This window comes from Scyliorhinus canicula, chromosome 5 (genome assembly GCF_902713615.1).
Source record: "Scyliorhinus canicula chromosome 5, sScyCan1.1, whole genome shotgun sequence".
NCBI lineage: Eukaryota > Metazoa > Chordata > Chondrichthyes > Carcharhiniformes > Scyliorhinidae > Scyliorhinus > Scyliorhinus canicula.
The window spans coordinates 165,721,031-165,739,604 of NC_052150.1; the positions used below are offsets into that span (position 1 = coordinate 165,721,031).

Sequence of the window (18,574 nt, forward strand, 5' to 3'; positions counted from 1 at the left end):
AAAGGCTCAAATTCTTCGGGGAGATCAGTCGACTTCATGTACGCGATATAAGAAAATAACTGAACGCCTCAAAAGATTGGTCGTTGAATATGATTCTACAACAAAAATTGATTTCTTGAGGAATGTTGCTTACAATTTACATCAATTTTAAGTAATTTCGGGAATTTACAATTTACATCAATTTTAAGTAATTTCGGGAATTTTCAGTAATTAGTAAACTTTTAGATTTTTTAACTGCATTTTTAGATTTTTTAACTTTTTAACTGCATTTTTCAACTTGCATTTTACTTGCATTTTAGCAATTAAATTTACTTGCTGTATTGTACTTGCATTTTATCAATTAAATGGTTTTATACGGAGTTAATTTGTAATTGGATAATTGGACGAAGTGACGTTGGGCCAAAAGACGGGCGGACAAAAAGACGTTGGACCAAAAGACGTGGACGAAGTGTCGTTGGACGAAGTGACGTCGGACGAAAAGACGCGACACGGTTTTTTTCATCCAGTAGCTTCATGATCAAGATTTTTTCTTTCGACAGCTTTTTATTTCCATTTTTTAGAAACTTAATTTATATTCTCAAACTGCCATGGGGTTTGAACTTTCATTGTCTGGATTGCTAGTCCACGATTAAGAGTCCAACAACATAATCACGATGTAATAATAATAATCTTTATTCGTGTAACAAGTAGGCTTACATTAGTTGCCCTCGAAAAGGTGAGTCTTCTTGAATCAATGCAGACCAAGTGTTGAAAGTATCTCTGCAATTGGGTCACGTTGCTCGTTTTGATCCCAACAGCGTCGCCAATACTGTTGCTAATATTAATGATAATGTTGGTGAACCACAAGCCTTCCTTTATATCGATCAAATGACCACACAACCAGTTAGTTCGTTCAAAAGATGGTTTATTTACATACACAAGAGTTACCTCGACATGCAAACACAATATCTACTACGAGTTAAACTACACCTATCAGCTATAATAACCTATATTTAACTTCAGGGTGACCGGCACTATGCAAATGGTTAAGGCCGATTTCACTCGGCTGGTACGAAGAGAGTGGCTCTGTCTCTGCTGGGCTCATCCGTCAGGTAGCGATTGTTGGTTTTGAACTTGGCTGGCTGTTCCTGCTACAGTTGGGCTGGCACAGGCCGGATCCAAAAGAGACAGAACACATGGCTGTGCTGTCTTTTATCCCTCTTTGATTTCGCGCTCTTTGGACGGTCCTTAACCGTGGACCCAGTAGTTCGACAGGGCTCTGATCGCTGTCTTCGATTTTGGCCAATAAAGGGGTGGGTGCCTTGGTAGCTGGGCGGGTCCTTGGCGGTCATTGACCTTGGCAGTTGGGCTTTCTGAGTAAAGGGAGTGGCGCCGATCAGTCTGTGGCTGTACTGGTTTCTTGATTGGATTTCTATTGTCCTGGGGAAAAGGGCCATTAAAATGCAAACGAGCGGGGGTTTCGATCAGGTCTGATTACCTGTGTTTCAGATACAGATAGACTCTGTTCACGTCTGAATCCTGTGTTGGCCATGGTCCTTTGCAGGTGGCCATCTTAGATAGCTACATCCCATCCTCTTGATCCTGAACGCGAAGCATGGTGGATCACACTATCGATCCCTGTTCATGCTTGGTGGACCGGTCACCCTTGGTCAAGGCAAGGTTCTACTCTACTCTATCTTATGGTTTTGGACATTTACCTAATATTCCATTAATACATCCATAAATGAATTCATCTCTAACAGTCACTATAATCAGGTCATTATAAAACATTTAATTTATCCGCACAGTTGATCTCTAGCTAACGCTATCTAAGTTACTCTCATGCTGCTGGTGAATATCAAAGAACTTATATACAGTGCAAAATTTAAAACAGCAGCATCACATTTCTACTTAATCCTAATAAAGTTAAAGAGGTACATGGTTTATTCTTAGCAGCGATTAGTACATGCGTTTAATTTTATTGAATTCCAAAGAAGGGGGCTCGGACTGTATATATCGGGTAGCGGGAGGCTTTTGCTCGCCATTTAATGAGTCGAAGTGTGAATGACACTGCAGATTATTACAATTACTAGAAGGGCCGCAACTATGTATGAAAGAGTGTTCCCTCTGGCAATATTTTCGCACCAAGTGGGGGTTTCGATATCTGTCTTTATCTGTGGTGTAGTATCCGGGCTGGTGCTGGTCTGTTGTGTGGTAGTGTTCGGGGCTGGTGTGGGGTTTGTAACAACAGTCTGTTGCGCGCACAGTTACAGAAGTCCAGCGATGATCCAAATGCATGTCAGCAGTCCTTGCTTCATCCTGTGTTTCCTGTTTTCCGGGTAATCCTGGGGGTGCAAGCATAGTATCTGTTATTATCTTCAGTTAATATCGTGTTTTATTAGTCTTTCCCTCCTTACTCCAATTACCTGTTATGATTGTCACCATGTGTGACTCCCTCTTTTATCTTGAAATACCAGTTTGGAGAGGCAAGAAATGCAAATTTTCAAAGTACAGAGACTCTCGCAGCTTGTGGTCGATGTGGGGAGTGGGCGGACAATTTATCCAACCAGTCTTTTCTTTACTTGCAACCAGTGGTGGTTGAGGCTTATCTTAACCAGCCGAATTTTAGGGCGGCCAGTTTTATAGAGTTTCGTCCCAGGGTTCAGAGGTAGTTCGTATGTAGCAGCGTGATGGCAACCAATCGTGTCATGTGTGTAAATAGCAGGTGGGGAGCGACCAGAGGGTTGCAGAAGGTAAAGGAAAGAAGGGGTGAGCGTACCGAACGTGGCAAAATGCATTCTTTATATCACAACCGAAGGGAGAGCGGAGAAGGTGAAACTAAAGCCTGCCAAAGACAGTGTAGAGAACCATTTCAGAGCGTATGAAGTGACAGGAACATGAGGTACGTGTGGGCGCTGCAGGATAAGAATGGGTGGAATCCCCGAGTAGGGCGGGGTTAGTGACGTTACTCCACTACCCAAGCTTAACTGACCGGATGCATTTGGGGTCCTCGGGTAGGGCGGGGATCAGTGCCGTTACTCCCGACCTGGGTGAACGGTAAGAGTTTGTAGTGGTGTGGAAATTTGTCATTAAGACTGGGAGAACAGTGATCTGTTTTGCGACAAACATGTGCCTTTAACTGTCATAGGGCATCTTGCCCTCGAATCAGAAGAGTAATTGTGTGTCGGGCGACTTGAATTAAAACCATGTAGTAGGAAAAAGGCAGGCAGGCTCCATCAGAACTTGGACACCTTAATACTTAGGCGGTGTCTCTTTCTCATCATCTGGACACCTCAGGGTTCGTACCAAACAGTGTTGTAAAAGCATTACCGAAACGAGAGTCAGTATCTGAAACATCACCATCTCCTGGCTGCCAGACTCGTGTCTGCCGTTTCTGTGCCATGGCCGCGTGGGCCGTCGGATAGTCCGAATGTCGTGCCTTACTAGTCTGCAAGAGTTGTCGCGGTGCCAAAGAGGGGCTTGTTTGTCGTGAGGCGTAAGGGCGGTGGGAGTGGAGGGCAAGTTACTGTGGTCGGGCGGTGGCTGGAGGAGGGCGTATATGGGGTCAACGATATCTAAGTCTTGGTTCCGGGAGCTGAGGTGACTGGGGGCAGAGAGATTGCGCCAGTGTTCAGACATAGTAATCAAATCCAGGAGGCTCTCGCTGTCGTCGGAGTCAAGTTCAAGGTGAAAGTCCGTACCTGTGGGCGGAGATAAGTTCGGGTCTGTGGGCGTAGACAAGGGATAAATGCGGGCATGGCTGGGGGGGGGGGAAACCTGTAGGTGTTGGACTAGGTTGTCGGGGGGGGGAACCTGTAGGGGTTGGACTAGGTTGTCGATGGGCGGGGCTTAATCGTCTCCTATTGCCAGAGAGATGTGGTGGGAGGGCTGTATTGGATTTTGACTTTGAGTTGGTTGATGTGGAACCAACCAGTTTTACCGTTGGGGTACTGTCTGCTCGTGGGTCCAGTGACTTTGGGATAAAGGGTCCTGTGTGGTGTTGGGCTGCTATGATCTGGCACCCATGTGGGGTCCCTGCATATTGGAGATTATCAGCCAGAAATGTGTGGGTCTTGGTGCGTTTTACTGTAATGTCCCTGCCTTGTAACAGTAGTGCCCAGTGAGCTGCTCTGATTTGGCTGACTGTACCGTCCTTTAATCTACCGTCTAGTAATAGTTTCGTGGGGGTGTGCTCGGTCAAGATCATGACTGGGTTAAGGCCTGTGATGTATGCAAACTGCCCAAAAGATTGCAAGCAAGTACCGTTCTCAGGCTGAGAATCCTTGCTCTACCGGGTCTAATACTCTTGAGGCATAGGCTATGGGTCCTAAGTGACCGTGTCGTTCTTGCAGGAGCACTGCTGATGGGGTTCGGTCGGTGGTTGCTACTTATAGGGCAAATCTGGGTCTGGAACTTGGAAAGCGGGGGCTGTGCCTAGGGCGTGTTTTAAATCATCATTAGCGTTTGTGTGCTGCGAAAGCCATTCCCATGGGGTGTTCTTTTTCAGGAGCTCTGAGAGTGGGGCTGCTTTAGTGGCAAAACCATCTATATGATTTCTGCAATATCCTACCAAACCTAGGAATGACCGGAGTGCAGTGACATTTTGGGGCCAGGGCAATTTACCAACGGACTCGATTCGTTTTTGCTCAATTTCTCTCTTCCTGTGGGTGATGATGGTGCCTAAATAAAGAACCTTTTTCCTTTAAAATCTGGGCCTATTTGGGGTTGACCTTGCACCTGTTGGATTGCAGTAGGCCTAGTAATTCCGATAAAAGCTCTGTGTTCCTCTTTTGTGTCCGTTTGCAGGAGCAGATCGTCTACATATTTTATGAGGCATTCGGGTTGGGAAAATTTAGAAAGTTCGTTGGCCAATTGTCGGTGGAAAATAGAGGAGAAGTTATGGAATCCTTGTGGGAGGCATGTCCACGTGCACTGCTGCCCTTGTAACGTAAACGCAAACTTATACTGGCAGGCCTTGTCTAACGGGATGGACCAAAAGTCTTTGCTGATATCCAGCACTGTGAAGTACTTTGCCTGTACTCCCTGTTTGAGCATGGTCTCGGGACTCGTGGCAATAGTGGGGGCTGCTAAAGGGGTTACCTTATTAAGTTCTCGGTAGTCAGTCGTTAGTCGCCATGAACCATCGGGCTTTTTTACGGGCCAAATTGGGACATTATTTGTGGACGCTATGGGTTGAGTAACTCCTTGGTCTAACAAACTGTTAATAATCTTCAAAATCTCACCCTCGGCTTGCTGTGGGAAGCCGTATTGCTTTTGCAGCTTTGGATCGGGACCTGAAATCTTTATTGTTGCTGGGATCTTCCCACAATCATGTTTGTATTGTGTGAACGAAGCTTTGTTTTATGAGGACCTCTCTAATCGTCTGCACTAATTGTTTGTGGATTAAACCAATAGTCCCCTACTGAGGAAATCCTGTTTTCATAATCCCCTACTATGAGCGTAGCGGGAGCCCTAGCTGATTTGGCAATTCGCCATACACATTTGTTTACTGGGTCAAACGAAAGATATGGGAGCTCATATCCACTCAGGGTGATGGTGTCTGTGGTGGGCCATTTGTCACGTTGAAACATGGTGGAGGAGTTTAAAGTGGTGCGGGATCCTCCTGTGTCCCAAATAAATTTGACTGTCTGTCCCCGGACTGTGCCTGTAACTGCTGGTCTGCCTGATTTGTCCCAGTATGTGTCACAGACCCAAGTTGGGGAGTCCGAACACCGTAAATCTATGGAGTTAAACGCTAAATCGTCTGAACAGGCTCTAACATTATGCATGGGCCTTTGTGGAGCGCTCTCAAAGCTGCTATTAAGTCTGCGCATGCTAGTTAGCTGGGTGACCTGTTCTGTTTCCTCGCTTACCAGGACTGCACGCTGTGTATCTTGGTAGGCTTTATTGTACTGGGTCTGGAAGCTACTAAGGTGAATTAGACAAGATTGATGTGCACGTTTTACATCGGCCATTTCCTTATCCCTAGCTGCTAACTGTTCCCGGAGTTGCTCAATTATCTTCTCGCTTTCGTTACTGTTTCCCTCGTTCTTTTCTTCCTTCTCAATTAATTGCCTATGGAGCGTCTTCACGACCTCCTCTGTGCCTCACAACTGTGCCAAACAGGACACTATTGCCATCGGCTTTCTGACTTTCGGTACATTTTTCTTGTGGACCTCGCTTAGGTTCTCCCACCAAGTTTGTCCTATCTTTCCTGGACCTGACTCATCATTAGCGCAAAGATTCGACCAAAGGGGCCGTCCTTTCCCCTTTTAAGTATTGCCTTAACTCTTCCTCCCATATGGAGCATTGCTCTGCTTTGTTGGTCGCTGCAACCTCGGGTTCCTGTGGGTTCATCAATCTTCCTATTGCTTTAGTGGCCATAACTTCTCTTATCTCTTTCTATGCTCTCGATGTCTCTTTCTCTACTTTTAATTTGGGACAGGGGAATAGGCAGTGATGTGAACAGCGGGTATGACTTAAGCTATTTTCCGGCTCACAATCCCTCGATAGTGGTACACAATTCTAACGAGTTTACCTTACTCTTCCTGTTAGGTACGCATGCAGGTTAGTACACACTTCTGAAATTTGGTTATTTGGTCGATATGGAACTTGCACTTGTGGTTCTTTCTCTTTCTCGCAATTGGATTCAAAGTTTGTGGGTTTTCTTGAAGTGACAAAGCCACTTCTAATCGAATCCCATCGGAGTCACCAGTAATGTTGCTCGTTTTGATCCCAACAGCGTTGCCAATACTGTTGCTAATATTAATAATTTTGGTGAACCACAAGCCTTCCCTTATATCGATCAAATGCCACACAACCAGTTACTTAGTTCAAAAGATGGTTTATTTACATCAGTTAACTCGACATGCAAACACAATGGGGGCGAATCTCCTCCGATGGGGTCTGGCCGATGATCGGCGGGCCGGCCTCTCTTCTCTTTCTCCCCCCCCCCCCCCACGGCCGGCCCTGAACACCGACACCAAGTTGAGTCGGGGCCGGCGCGCAGAAGAAGTCTTCCGCGCATGCGCGGGTTGGTGTGGCGCCCATTTGACGCCGGTATGGGAGGCTGGAACAGCGTGACCGCTCCAGCACCATGCTGGCCCCCTGCGGGGGACAGAATAGGTCATACCCGGGCCCAGTTCGCACCGTCGTGAAATGGCATTCACGACGGTGCAAACACTTGGGTTCCATTTGGGAGAATCACCCCAATATCTACTACAAGTTAAACTACACCTATCAGCTACAATAACCTATACTTAACTTCAGGGCGACCGGCTCTGTGCAGATGGGTACGGCCTTTTTCTGGATTTCACTCGGCTGGTTCGAAGAAAGTGGCTCTGTCTCTGCTGGGCTCATCCGTCAGGTAGCGATTGTTGGTCGTGAACTTGGCTGGCGGAGGCAGGATCCAAAAGAAACAGAACACATGGCTGTGCTGTCTTTTATCCCTCTTGGATTCTGCGCTCTTTGGGGTGGTCCTTAACCTTGGACCCAATAGTTCGACAGGGCTCTGATCACTGTCTTCGATTTTGGCCAATAAAGGGGTAGCTGGGCAGGTCCTTAGCGTCATTGACCTTGGCAGTTGGGCTTTCTGAGTAAAGGGAGTGGCGCCGATCAGTCTGTGGCTGTACCGGTTTCCTGATTGGAGTTCTATTGTCCTGGGAAAATGGGCCATTAAAATGCAAACGAGCGGGTGTTTCGATCATGTCTGGTTACCTGTGTTTCAGATGCACATCGGCTCTGTATCTGTCCGAGTCCTGGGTTGGGCATAATTCCCATGGTACTTTGCAGGTGGCCATCTTAGATGGCTACAGTCAGTGCAGACTTGATGGGCCAAATAGTCTCCTTCTGCACTGTAGAGATTCCAAGATTCTGTGACACTTGCTGCATTGTTAGGTGAGTTTGGGTGGTGCCAGTGGAAAAATAGTGAATGCTATGGATGAACTTTGAGACCTGGTGGTTCACATACACAATTCTTGAAAGTGCAAGAAAGCCATAAAAATGGCACTAGCCCATTTGAGTACAAGTAATTTTCTCCAAGGCAATGATTTAGATGAGTTATTGTGACACATAAATTCAATAGAATATGCTCAGGGTAAGAATTGTAATTATGAGACTAAATTTAAGATGCTGTGATTACTTCCACTGGAGATGCATTGATTAAGAGGAGACATATGAAGGTTTTTAGTATTGTTGAGGATTGTGATGAGAGTGAATATGAAACGCCTATTTCATCAGTTGAGGAAACTGACAAGGGATGATCAATGCAAAATTATAACCGAATGATTTGAGAGGTTATGTGAAATTTCTTTAAACAGGTATTAAAGTTTGAAATGCTTTGCTGCAGAGTGTTAAGGCAGAGATCATTGTATCTTCAAGGGAAAAGTAGATAAAGCTTTAAAGCAGTGTATGGGATAGAGATATTGAGAGAATAAGACAGGAAAATTGACTAGCAAGGAGGTAATACATAGGTGAAGTGTAAAATAGTTATCTCCTGTGCTATATACACATGCAGTTCCATGTTTTAAATTAAAAAGTCTTGAGACATAAATTTCTCTTTATTGTGTCAAGTCAGGCGGGAAGAGTGGAGTGTAGTCCATCGGCTGCACTGCTGGCTTTTCCCACCATACCTCTTTACACATTCTCAAGAAGAATCCTGGGGGCGGGTACTGTCACGCTCCGTCAGCAACCTCCGACACTGACAAATCGGGGCACCCTTTTTAGGGTACCCCCGATCTGAAAACAATAAAAATAAAAAAGAACAGAAATACCCCACGGAACCATGGGCATGTTCACAGATCTTTGAAGACAGCAGGGTAGGTTGATCAGGTGACTAAGAAGGCCTATAGGGTTCTTGCCTTTATTAACCGAGGCATTGAATGTAAGAGCAGGGAGGATATGCTGGAGCTATATAAAACACTGGAGGGGTCAATAACCAGGGGGCATAGATTTACGGTAATGGGCAGGAGGTTTATAGGAAATGTGAGGAAAAACAGTTTCACCCAGAGGGTGGGTTGGAATCTGGAACTCACTGACTGAAAGGGTGGCAGAGGTGAGAACCCTCACAAAGTTGAGTACTTGAAATGCCATTGCATACAAGTCTATGGACCAAGTGCTGGAAAATGGGATTAGAATAGTTAGGTGCTTGATGGTCAGCGTGGACGCGATGGGCCGAGGATCTCTTTCCATGCTGTAAATCTCTATAACTCTAACCCTCCCATCCTGAACCTCCTGCCAGCGTGGAAACCATTTTGGGACTCCCCCTTGATTCTTGTCTGCCAAAACGGTGGTGAAAAATCCTCCTCTTAGTGTTAGCATGTTCTAAAACAGGTTTGTAATTTGGATTGACATGTCACTATCCAGTGGAGTGCTCTGTCTAGCCACACTGAAGGAATCCCAAATGTGATGTAATCATTACGAGTGACCTGCAGCCAATTGTAAGAAGTATCTATTGAATATATATTCTAATACTAATCTGGTTAACAACTTTCAGGTACTTCATAAAGAGAAATGGTATAGGAAGAATGTGATTTTACTTGAAAATGAAACCTCGTACTAAAACTGCAGACAGCAAATTACTGCCAAACCGTAAGTATATAGTTTTGATATTGAGTCTTTGCAAAATTCTAAAATTGGGAAAGGAGTGCAATTTTGTTTTTCAGGAAGCCAAGTAAGCAGACAGAAAACTATTGTGACCCTGAAATACATATAGATATTACAATTAATAGGGTATTCCAGTCACTGTTTATTTCATCTTCATTTACTTTTCATGCTTTCTTTATTACTTACATGGTTAGCAGCAGACGAACAGGAAAAATACTGAAGCAACAGTTCAATCCTGTGCTATGCACTTCATATTTGATATTCATAAATGCTGCAATATTCTCTCCAGCTGTAATCCAACTTTTGAAGAGTAAAATCTGTAGGGTAGTTTGAGATGTTTTTGTGAAAATTTAACAAAGACATGTTAAATTTTACCTGTCTACGTAGTGGCATCAATTGCTTGATAAGCAGTTCCTTATGCACCAAAACAGATTCACTGACCAATCTTTACTTGTGCAAAGGCCAAGGACTTCCCAATGCAATGGGTATGAGGATAAAGCATTTAGCAAATAATGAGAAAGTATAGCAAATTCAGTAAGACAAAAATAAAAGTAATAAAACTATTTCTCTTTCTGTCTGTCCTTTTTAACTTAGTTTTTTTGCATGTTCTAAACTAATCTCTTGGATCTCTTGATCCTCTTTCCAACTAGCCATGTTACATATGAACAAGGATAGACCATTCAGTCCAAGTGTGCTCCATTCAACTGGATCGTGGCTGATATATACCTCAAATTCATTTATCCAGCTTTTCTCCGTTTCCTTTGATATTGTTACCTAACAAGCATTTATCTGTCTTGAAAGCTCCCGTTTCTATAGTGTACTCATGTTTTCTGGCAGAAAAATGCAGATTCCTACTATTTTGTATGAAAAAGAAATTCCTAATTTCACTCCTGGTTAGTTTAATTCTAATTTTAACACACATCTCCAACATCATTGTCGTCCGTCTGGGTGGGACTGCTGTCATGTGGTTCCATTCTTATTTATCTAATCAATCCAGGGAGTCACTTGAAATGGCTTCCATATCTGCTTCCATGCAGTAACCTCTGGTATCCCCAAGGCCCCCTCCTATTTCACATCTACAAACTGTCCCTCAGCAATATTACCAAAGGCATAAATTTAGTTTTCACATGTACACTGACAACAACAAGCTCAACCTCAACCTCACCAACAGCTCTCTTGACTCTTCCAGTTTGCTAAATTATTAGACTGCTAATCTGACATCCCCAACGAGATTAGAATTTAGAAACCCAGGGTAATACTCTGGGACGAGGATTCAAATCTCCCCATGGAAGATGGTGAAATTTGAATTCAATAAAAATCAGGAATTAAAAGTGATGATGACCATGAACCCATTGTCAATTGTTGTAAAACCCACCTGGTTCACTAATGTCCTTTAGGGAAGGAAACCTGTTGTCCTTACCTGGCCTAGACTACATGTGGCTCCAGATCCTTCCCTGACATGGATGACATGTGACTCCAGAACCACAGCAATGTGGTTGACTCTTGTGCCTTCAGGAGTGGACAAGAAATGTTGGCGCAGCCAGCGAGGCCCACATCCCATGAACATTTTTTTAAAACTCCCAAATCTCCCTTAGCTGCAAGAATTAATTGTATGCAACAAAATAACCCGAAGATAAAAAGTTTAAGCATCTCTACTCTGGAACATTGATTCATATGTGCTCCCTGTTAATTATGTAAGATACTTGACATGTTAGATACTCGGTTAATACATATTTGCACTGTCAAATATACACTGTCCAATTGTCTGCTTTGCAAAATGCTGTCTACAAACATTCACGATAGTTTTGAATACAATGAGAGTGTAAAATCTTTTGTGACAAGAGTGTGAATGGGATGTAGCCCTCGGCACTATATAATTCCCAATCTCCAGTTTGTTATTTGTCTCTAGCAAGATGGGATAAGTCACATACATCTAAATAGCGCAGTTAACATCTATGGCTTAATACTGGTTTCATAATTTATTTTATATGTTTCCGGGATGGGAGAGAGCAACATGAATAGTGCATGTGTAAACTTTGAATAAACGATAACAATCACTATCGTTATATGGATGAAATTTTATTCCTTCCCAACTTGTTTTTAAGTTAACAGTTCCTGAAGGGCCTTATTAAATTTGAACAGAGTGGCTTGCTAGGACATTTTAGAGGGCCGTTGCTGTGGGCCTGGAATTACATATAAAGCAAACCGGATAAGGATGGTAGATTTCCTTCCCTAAAGGATATTAGTGGATTTTTACAGTGACCTATGATATCTACAGTATCCATGGCCACCTTTACTGAGACTAGCTTTCAATTCCATATTTTTTTATTAATTTAATTTCAATTTGACCAGCTGTCGTGCTGCGATTAGAGCATTAGCCTGAGTCTGTGGGTTATTAGTCCAGTGACATTAACACAACACCATCTTAATATAAATTATTTTTTCATATGTCAAATGTCTTGTTTTGGTTGACACCTAATGTAGTGAATCTTGGCATAGATCTACATCCTGTCGCTCTGTGTGATTCTATTGAATGTTATGGTGTTTTTAAAGCTGTATTTTCTACTAAAGTGGTTCAATGCGTATTCTTTATTATAGGATTAACAGTACATGGAAAATCCGGAAGAAGTAAAGGACCGCTAAAGTCATTACAGAGAGGAGTTAACAAAGCAGCAGATATCAAATTAAAACCTTTCACTGGAAAAGTTTTTTACCTTGACCTGCCATCCAGTAAACATACTGAAAACTTGGAGAAGGATCTACAAGATCTAGGAGGGGTATGTTCACAATCACAAGAATAATCAGTTTTATTTTTTTAAGAAACTGAGGAATGCAATCTTCCTGTTCCTATTGAAAATTATGCACTGTTTTAAAGTGTTATTTTAGATATTTACATACTAAAGCAGCAGTTAAATCGACCTTTACTTTAAAGTGTAAAGTTCAACTTTTTAACACTTGGCTTTGCATACTTGACAAATACTTAGTTGGGGACAGGGGAACATTATGACATTTGCATAACTCAGTGGCTGGATCCTTGAGTTGTGCAAATTTGAATTTTTAATGATCAAACACAAAGGACTGGACTCAATGAGAGGGCCAGCTATCAGATCAGCCTTTGAAGCAGTGGAGCAGATAGTGAAGTTCTTTGATGGACAGGTGAACCATCTGTTCATCCTTTGAAACATTTATTTTTAAAAGGTTTATATGTATTCAACTCTGAAGGCTTTGTTGACAAAGTTGTGGAATGGAATCTCCAAACTCCAAAATGGATTCAGCTCAGCAAGGGTTGTTGGTACAACAGTCAAGGGTACTATGAGCATTGTTTACTTGCAGTCAAGGGTACTGTGAGCATTGTTTATTTTTTATTTTTTAAAATAAATTTAGAGTACCCAATTCATTTTTCCCAATTAAGGGGCAATTTAGCATGACCAATCCACCTAGCCTGCACATCTTTGGGTTGTGGGGGCGAAACCCACACAAACACGGGGAGAATGTGCAAACTCCACACGGACAGTGACACAGAGCCGGGATCGAACCTGGGACCTCGGTGCAGTGAGGCAGCAGTGCTACTCACTGCGCCACCGTGCTGCCCAGAGCATTGTTTATTTTGACAGTTACATGAGCATCTCAGAGATTTCCCAGTGTTATTATAAGGCTTGTGAGTTATGTCCATAGTAGAGACTGGATAAGTTGGCATGCAGGACATGAGGCACATGGGCTGATGTCACAGCAAATAAAGGTGGGCCTTCTACCCTGCCCACCTTGGCATTTGCCTGCTTGGGAGGCGGCAGCCCAACTCCAACCTGCCTTCTACCCTGCCATGGAAATAGTGTGGGTGAACAATTTCTGCTTCAAGAGGACCGTCCAACCACGTGTTTTTCCATTAATTTTGTTTGTATCACAAAATGCTCTTCTAAGTTGAATAATATAAATGTCTTTCTTGTGCATACAATTATGGACTGTTAGATCGCCAGGTGGGAGCGCGGGCTGCTGTGCATATGCAATAGTAGAACGTATTACTCCTTGTTTTCAGTGCTGACAAAAATTTAATTGCCACTTCAATAATTTACTAGTTTCCAAATGGCCAGTCCACTGTTGCACTTTTCATGAGATTGAAGTAGAAATTGGTAGAGATCTCATTCCTATAATCAGCGCTATAGCAGTTCAACATCCTACACTTGATCTTTGTGGACATTCAAGCCACTGCTAAATTTGTCTTTCATCCCAACACCTTTGTGTTTGCTAATCCTCACTGGTTCCTGATCTAATCCTCACTGGTTCCTGATTTAGAACATAGAACAGTACAGCACAGAACAGGCCCTTCGGCCCTCGTTGTTGTGCCGAGCAATGATCACCCTACTCAAACCCACGTATCCACCCTATACCCGTAACCCAACAACCCCCCCTTAACCTTACTTTTTTTTTAGGACACTACGGGCAATTTAGCATGGCCAATCCACCTAATCCGCACATCTTTAGACTGTGGGAGGAAACCGGAGCACCCGGAGGAAACCCACGCACACACGGGGAGGACGTGCAGACTCCGCACAGACAGTGACCCAGCCGGGAATCAAACCTGGGACCCTGGAGCTGTGAAGCATTTATGCTAACCACCATGCTACCGTGCTGCCCCCACCATGCTACCATGCTGCCCTCACTGGTTCCTGATCTAATCCTCACTGGTTCCTGATCTAATCCTCACTGGTTCCTGATCGAATCCGCATGGGTTCCTGATCTAATCCTCACTGGTTCCTGATCTAATCCTCACTGGTTCCTGGTCTAATCCTCACTGGTTCCTGATCTAATCCTCACTGGTACCTGGTCTAATCCTCACTGGTTCCTGATCTAACCCTCACTGGTTCCTGGTCTAACAATGCCTCAATTTTAAAATTGTCATCCTTATTTTCAAATCACACCATAGCTTTCCTCCTACCTATCTGTGTCTTTTCTAAGCCTGTAAACCTTCATGATTATGCGCTCCTCCAAATCTGGTCCCTTAATTGGAAAAAAAAATTGGTATTCACAGCAGCTGCTGCCTTGGCCCTCATCTTCTCCGTCTTTCTATCTTCTGTTAAGAAAACCTATTGTTAAAACCTTAAAATCTAGGGGCCGGTTTAGCACAGTGGGTTAAACAGCTAACTTGTAATGCAGAACAAGGCCAGCAGCGTGAGTTCAATTCCCGTACGTCCTCCCCGAACAGGCAAGGAATGTGGCAACTAGGAACTTTTCACAGTAACTTCATTAAAGCCTACTTGTGACAATAAGCGGTTATTATTATTATTATTATCTCTCATGTTGAGTGCCTTGGCCACCTGACTTGCTAACTCCTCATGTGGCAGAGTGTTTTCAAGCACCTTAGGACATTTCGCTGCATTAAATGTGCCACACAATTACTAGTTGCTGTTGTCAAAAAAATAACTTGGCACCTGGTGCCAATTAAGCAATGATTTATGTAGAGCTGGAAAATGTGTTGTCTGCATCATTTTCAAAAGTACTTTCTAATCAATTTTTCCTTTTGTATTTTATGTCAATATAGACAATTGAAAAGTTTCTCAGCAAAGATATTAATTACATCATTTCAAATAGAAGTGAGGCAAAATTTGCCCAGACTACAGGGAAGAACTCCCCTGTACCAAGCCCAGATTCTGTTCAGAATGCTGGAAACACATCTCCCCATCTGAGCAGTCGAAAAGAAAGTCATGAAGGAAGTTCACATAGAGCTTTGGAGATGGTATGTTTCAGGATGTATTACCATGCAAATGCTACTAAACTTTAAACATTTCCAGTTACCCTGCAAATAATTTTTGCTATCATTTTTGAGTATACCTTGCTTTTTTGAGTACTCATGTCAATTCAAGTTAATTTATTTATTTAGTTGATGAATATCTGTGCGGTAACCTAAATATCAAAACTCGGAGATGTTAATGTGGAATTATGCTCTGGTTCATTAAAAGGGGGAAAGGAAAAGCTAGGCATTAGCCTGGATTTTGCGGTGACTGGCAAAATAACAATACCAGCCATTCTGTACGCTCAGAGTTTCTACTGATGTCTGTACTGGAATACACAGTGATTAAAATTCAGTTTGGTATTACGGGCAAATAACTTTATCTTCTTTTGAAAAATCAGATTGAATAATTTTTAATGAAGAAGACAAGGTTTGAAACAGGAAGAGTAAATTAGAACAGTTAATTCAGCACCAAAATATTTACAGAAAGTGGATTGAGATGGGCAGCACGGCGGTGCAGTGGTTAGCACTGCTACCTCATGGCGACGAGGATCTGGTTTCGATCCCAGCACCGGGTCACTGCCCGTGTGGAGTTTAAACATTCTCCCCCATGTCTGCGTGGGTTTAACCCCCACAACCCAAAGATGTCTTTCAAAGGGTAGGTGGATTGGCCACACTAAATTGCCCCTTAATTGGAAAAAAAATGAATTGGGTATTCTAAATTTATATATTTTTTTAAAGAAAATGGATTAAGAGAGGGAGATGGGAGGCAAAGAATTTTTTTAAGTTATATTTTTATCTATAAAATCTTGAACAATAATTAAAATCTGAAATCATAGATTTAAAGTAATTGACAATGTGACCAGAGAAAAGACATTTCACATGCCGAGTGATTGGGGTCTGAATACACTGTCTGCGCATGATGGAGACAGGTTCAATTGAGGCATTCAAAAAGGAACTAGACTGTATTTGAAAAGGAAGAATGTGCAGGGTGAAGGTGGGAGAATGACACTAGATGAATTGCTCAGGTAGCCTGTGTAGACACGATGAACCTAATGGCCTGTTGAGCTATTACAAATGTGTGATTCTGAATAAAACCCGTCTTTTGTAAAAAAAATATTTTTAATTGCTAGAGGTTGTTTGGCAATAATTTAGACTTTTATTACAACATTGTTTTAAAAAGCAACAGCAGAATAGAATGACTCTCAACTATTTTTGGTAACTTTGCAGGTATCTATCACTTAAATACTGCTAATTTGTGCTATATTTCAATGCTGATTCTCTTTTTTTTTTTAAATAATTTTTATTGAAATTTTTCGATACAAACATTTACCCCTACTACATTTTAAATTATAACACAACAAATCCCCCCTGGAAAATCCTCCCCACGCCCTCCCCCGCGCGCACCCCCCCCCCCCCCCCCCCCCCCCCCCCGCGCTACCAGTCTAGCAACCAAACCGTTTTTCCCTTTCTGCCGATGGCCTCGGGCAGTCATTGCCCGCGACCCCCCGCTGACGTGCTCCCTTCGTTGCTATCCCCCCCCCCCCCCTCCCTTCCCCCTTTCTCCCCGGGTTGCTGCTGTTTCGGCCTCCAGTTCCTATCTCTGATCCAGAAAGTCAAGGAAGGGCTGCCACCGCCGGAAGAACCCCTGTACCGACCCTCTCAGGGCGAATTTGATTCTTTCCAATTGGATGAAGCTTGCCATGTCGTTTAACCAGGTGTTAACACTTGGTGGCCTTGTGTCCCTCCACTGAATCAAGATCCTTCTCCGAGCTACCAAGGACGCAAAGGCCAATATTCCGGCCTCCCCTGCCTCCTGTACTCCTGGCTCCACCCCAACCCCAAAAATCGCTAGCCCCCACCCTGGTTTGACCCTGGTTCCCACCACTCTCGATACCGTCCCCCCCACCCCCTCCCAGAACTCTTCCAGTGCCGGGCACATCCAGAACATATGTACATGGTTCGCAGGGCTTCCCGAACACCTAACACACCTGTCCTCACCCCCGAAGAACCGACTCATCCTAGTCCCCGTCATATGGGCTCTGTGCAGCACCTTAAATTGGATGAGGCCCAACCTTGCGCACGACGACGACGAATTGACCCTCTCTAAGGCATCCGCCCATGTCCCATCTTCTATCTGCTCTCCCAGCTCCGCTTCCCACTTGTCTTTCAGCTCCTCTATCGATACCTCCTCCACCTCCTGCATTATTTTGTAGATGTCCGAGACCTTCCCTTCTCCGACCCAGACCCCTGACAGCACCCTATCACTCACCCCTCTATCGGGAAGCAAGGGAAATCCTTCCACCTGTCGTCTGGCAAATGCCTTCACCTGCAGGTATCTAAACGTGTTCCCCGGGGGGAGCTCAAATTTCTCCTCCAGCTCTCCCAGGCTCGCAAACCTCCCCTCTATGAACATGTCCCTCAGTTGCCTGATGCCCGCCCTGTGCCAGCTCTGGAATCCCCCGCCAGTGTTCCCCGGGACAAATCTGTGGTTCCCTCTCAGTGGCGCCGCCATCAGACCCCCCACTTCCCCCCTGTGTCGCCTCCACTGCCCCCAGATTTTCAGGGTGGCCGCCACTACCGGACTCGTGGTATACCTTGTGGGGGGGAGCGGCCATGGTGCCGTTACTAGCGCCCCCAGGCTTGTATTGCCGCAGGACGCCCTCTCCATACGTTTCCAAGCTGCCCCCTCCCCCTCCATCACCCACTTGCGCACCATCGATGCGTTCGCCGCCCAGTAGTATCCGGAAAGATTGGGTAGCGCTAATCCTCCCCTGTCCCTACTCCGTTCCAAGAAAATCCTTCTCACTCTAGGGGTGCCATGTGCCCACACATAGCCCATAATGCTGCTAGTTACCTTCTTGAAGAAGGCCCTGGGGAGAAAGATGGGCAAGCACTGAAACAGAAACAAGAACCTCGGGAGGACCGTCATTTTGACTGACTGCACCCTCCCTGCTAGCGACAGCGGTACCATGTCCCACCTCTTGAACTCCTCCTCCATCTGCTCCACCAGCCTTGAAAAGTTCAGCTTGTGGAGGGTCCCCCAGTTCCTTGCCACCTGCACCCCAAGTACCTGAAGCTCTTTACTGCTCTCTTAAAGGGGAGCCGCCCAATTCCCTCCCCCTGATCTCCCGGGTGTATCACAAAGACCTCACTTTTACCCACATTTAATTTATATCCCGAAAAGTCCCCAAACTCCGCTAGTATTTCCATTACCTCCGGCATTCCCCCTTCCGGGTCCGCCACATATAACAACAAATCATCCGC

At 44.3% G+C, this 18,574-nt stretch overlaps 1 protein-coding gene across 4 annotated transcripts in view; it reads left to right on the forward strand.

Moving 5' to 3' along the window:
* The window catches only part of LOC119966397 (protein DBF4 homolog A-like), a 97,029-nt gene that overhangs the window by 22,198 nt on the left and 56,257 nt on the right, over positions 1–18,574 (forward strand). For all 4 annotated transcript variants that reach the window (XM_038797991.1, XM_038797989.1, XM_038797992.1 and 1 more), the window contains exons 2-4: positions 9,473–9,567; positions 12,181–12,359; positions 15,119–15,313. In XM_038797991.1, coding sequence (XP_038653919.1) covers positions 9,522–9,567; positions 12,181–12,359; positions 15,119–15,313 — 420 coding nt within the window. In that variant the 5' untranslated portion in view covers positions 9,473–9,521. The remainder of the gene's footprint in view (positions 1–9,472; positions 9,568–12,180; positions 12,360–15,118; positions 15,314–18,574) is intronic.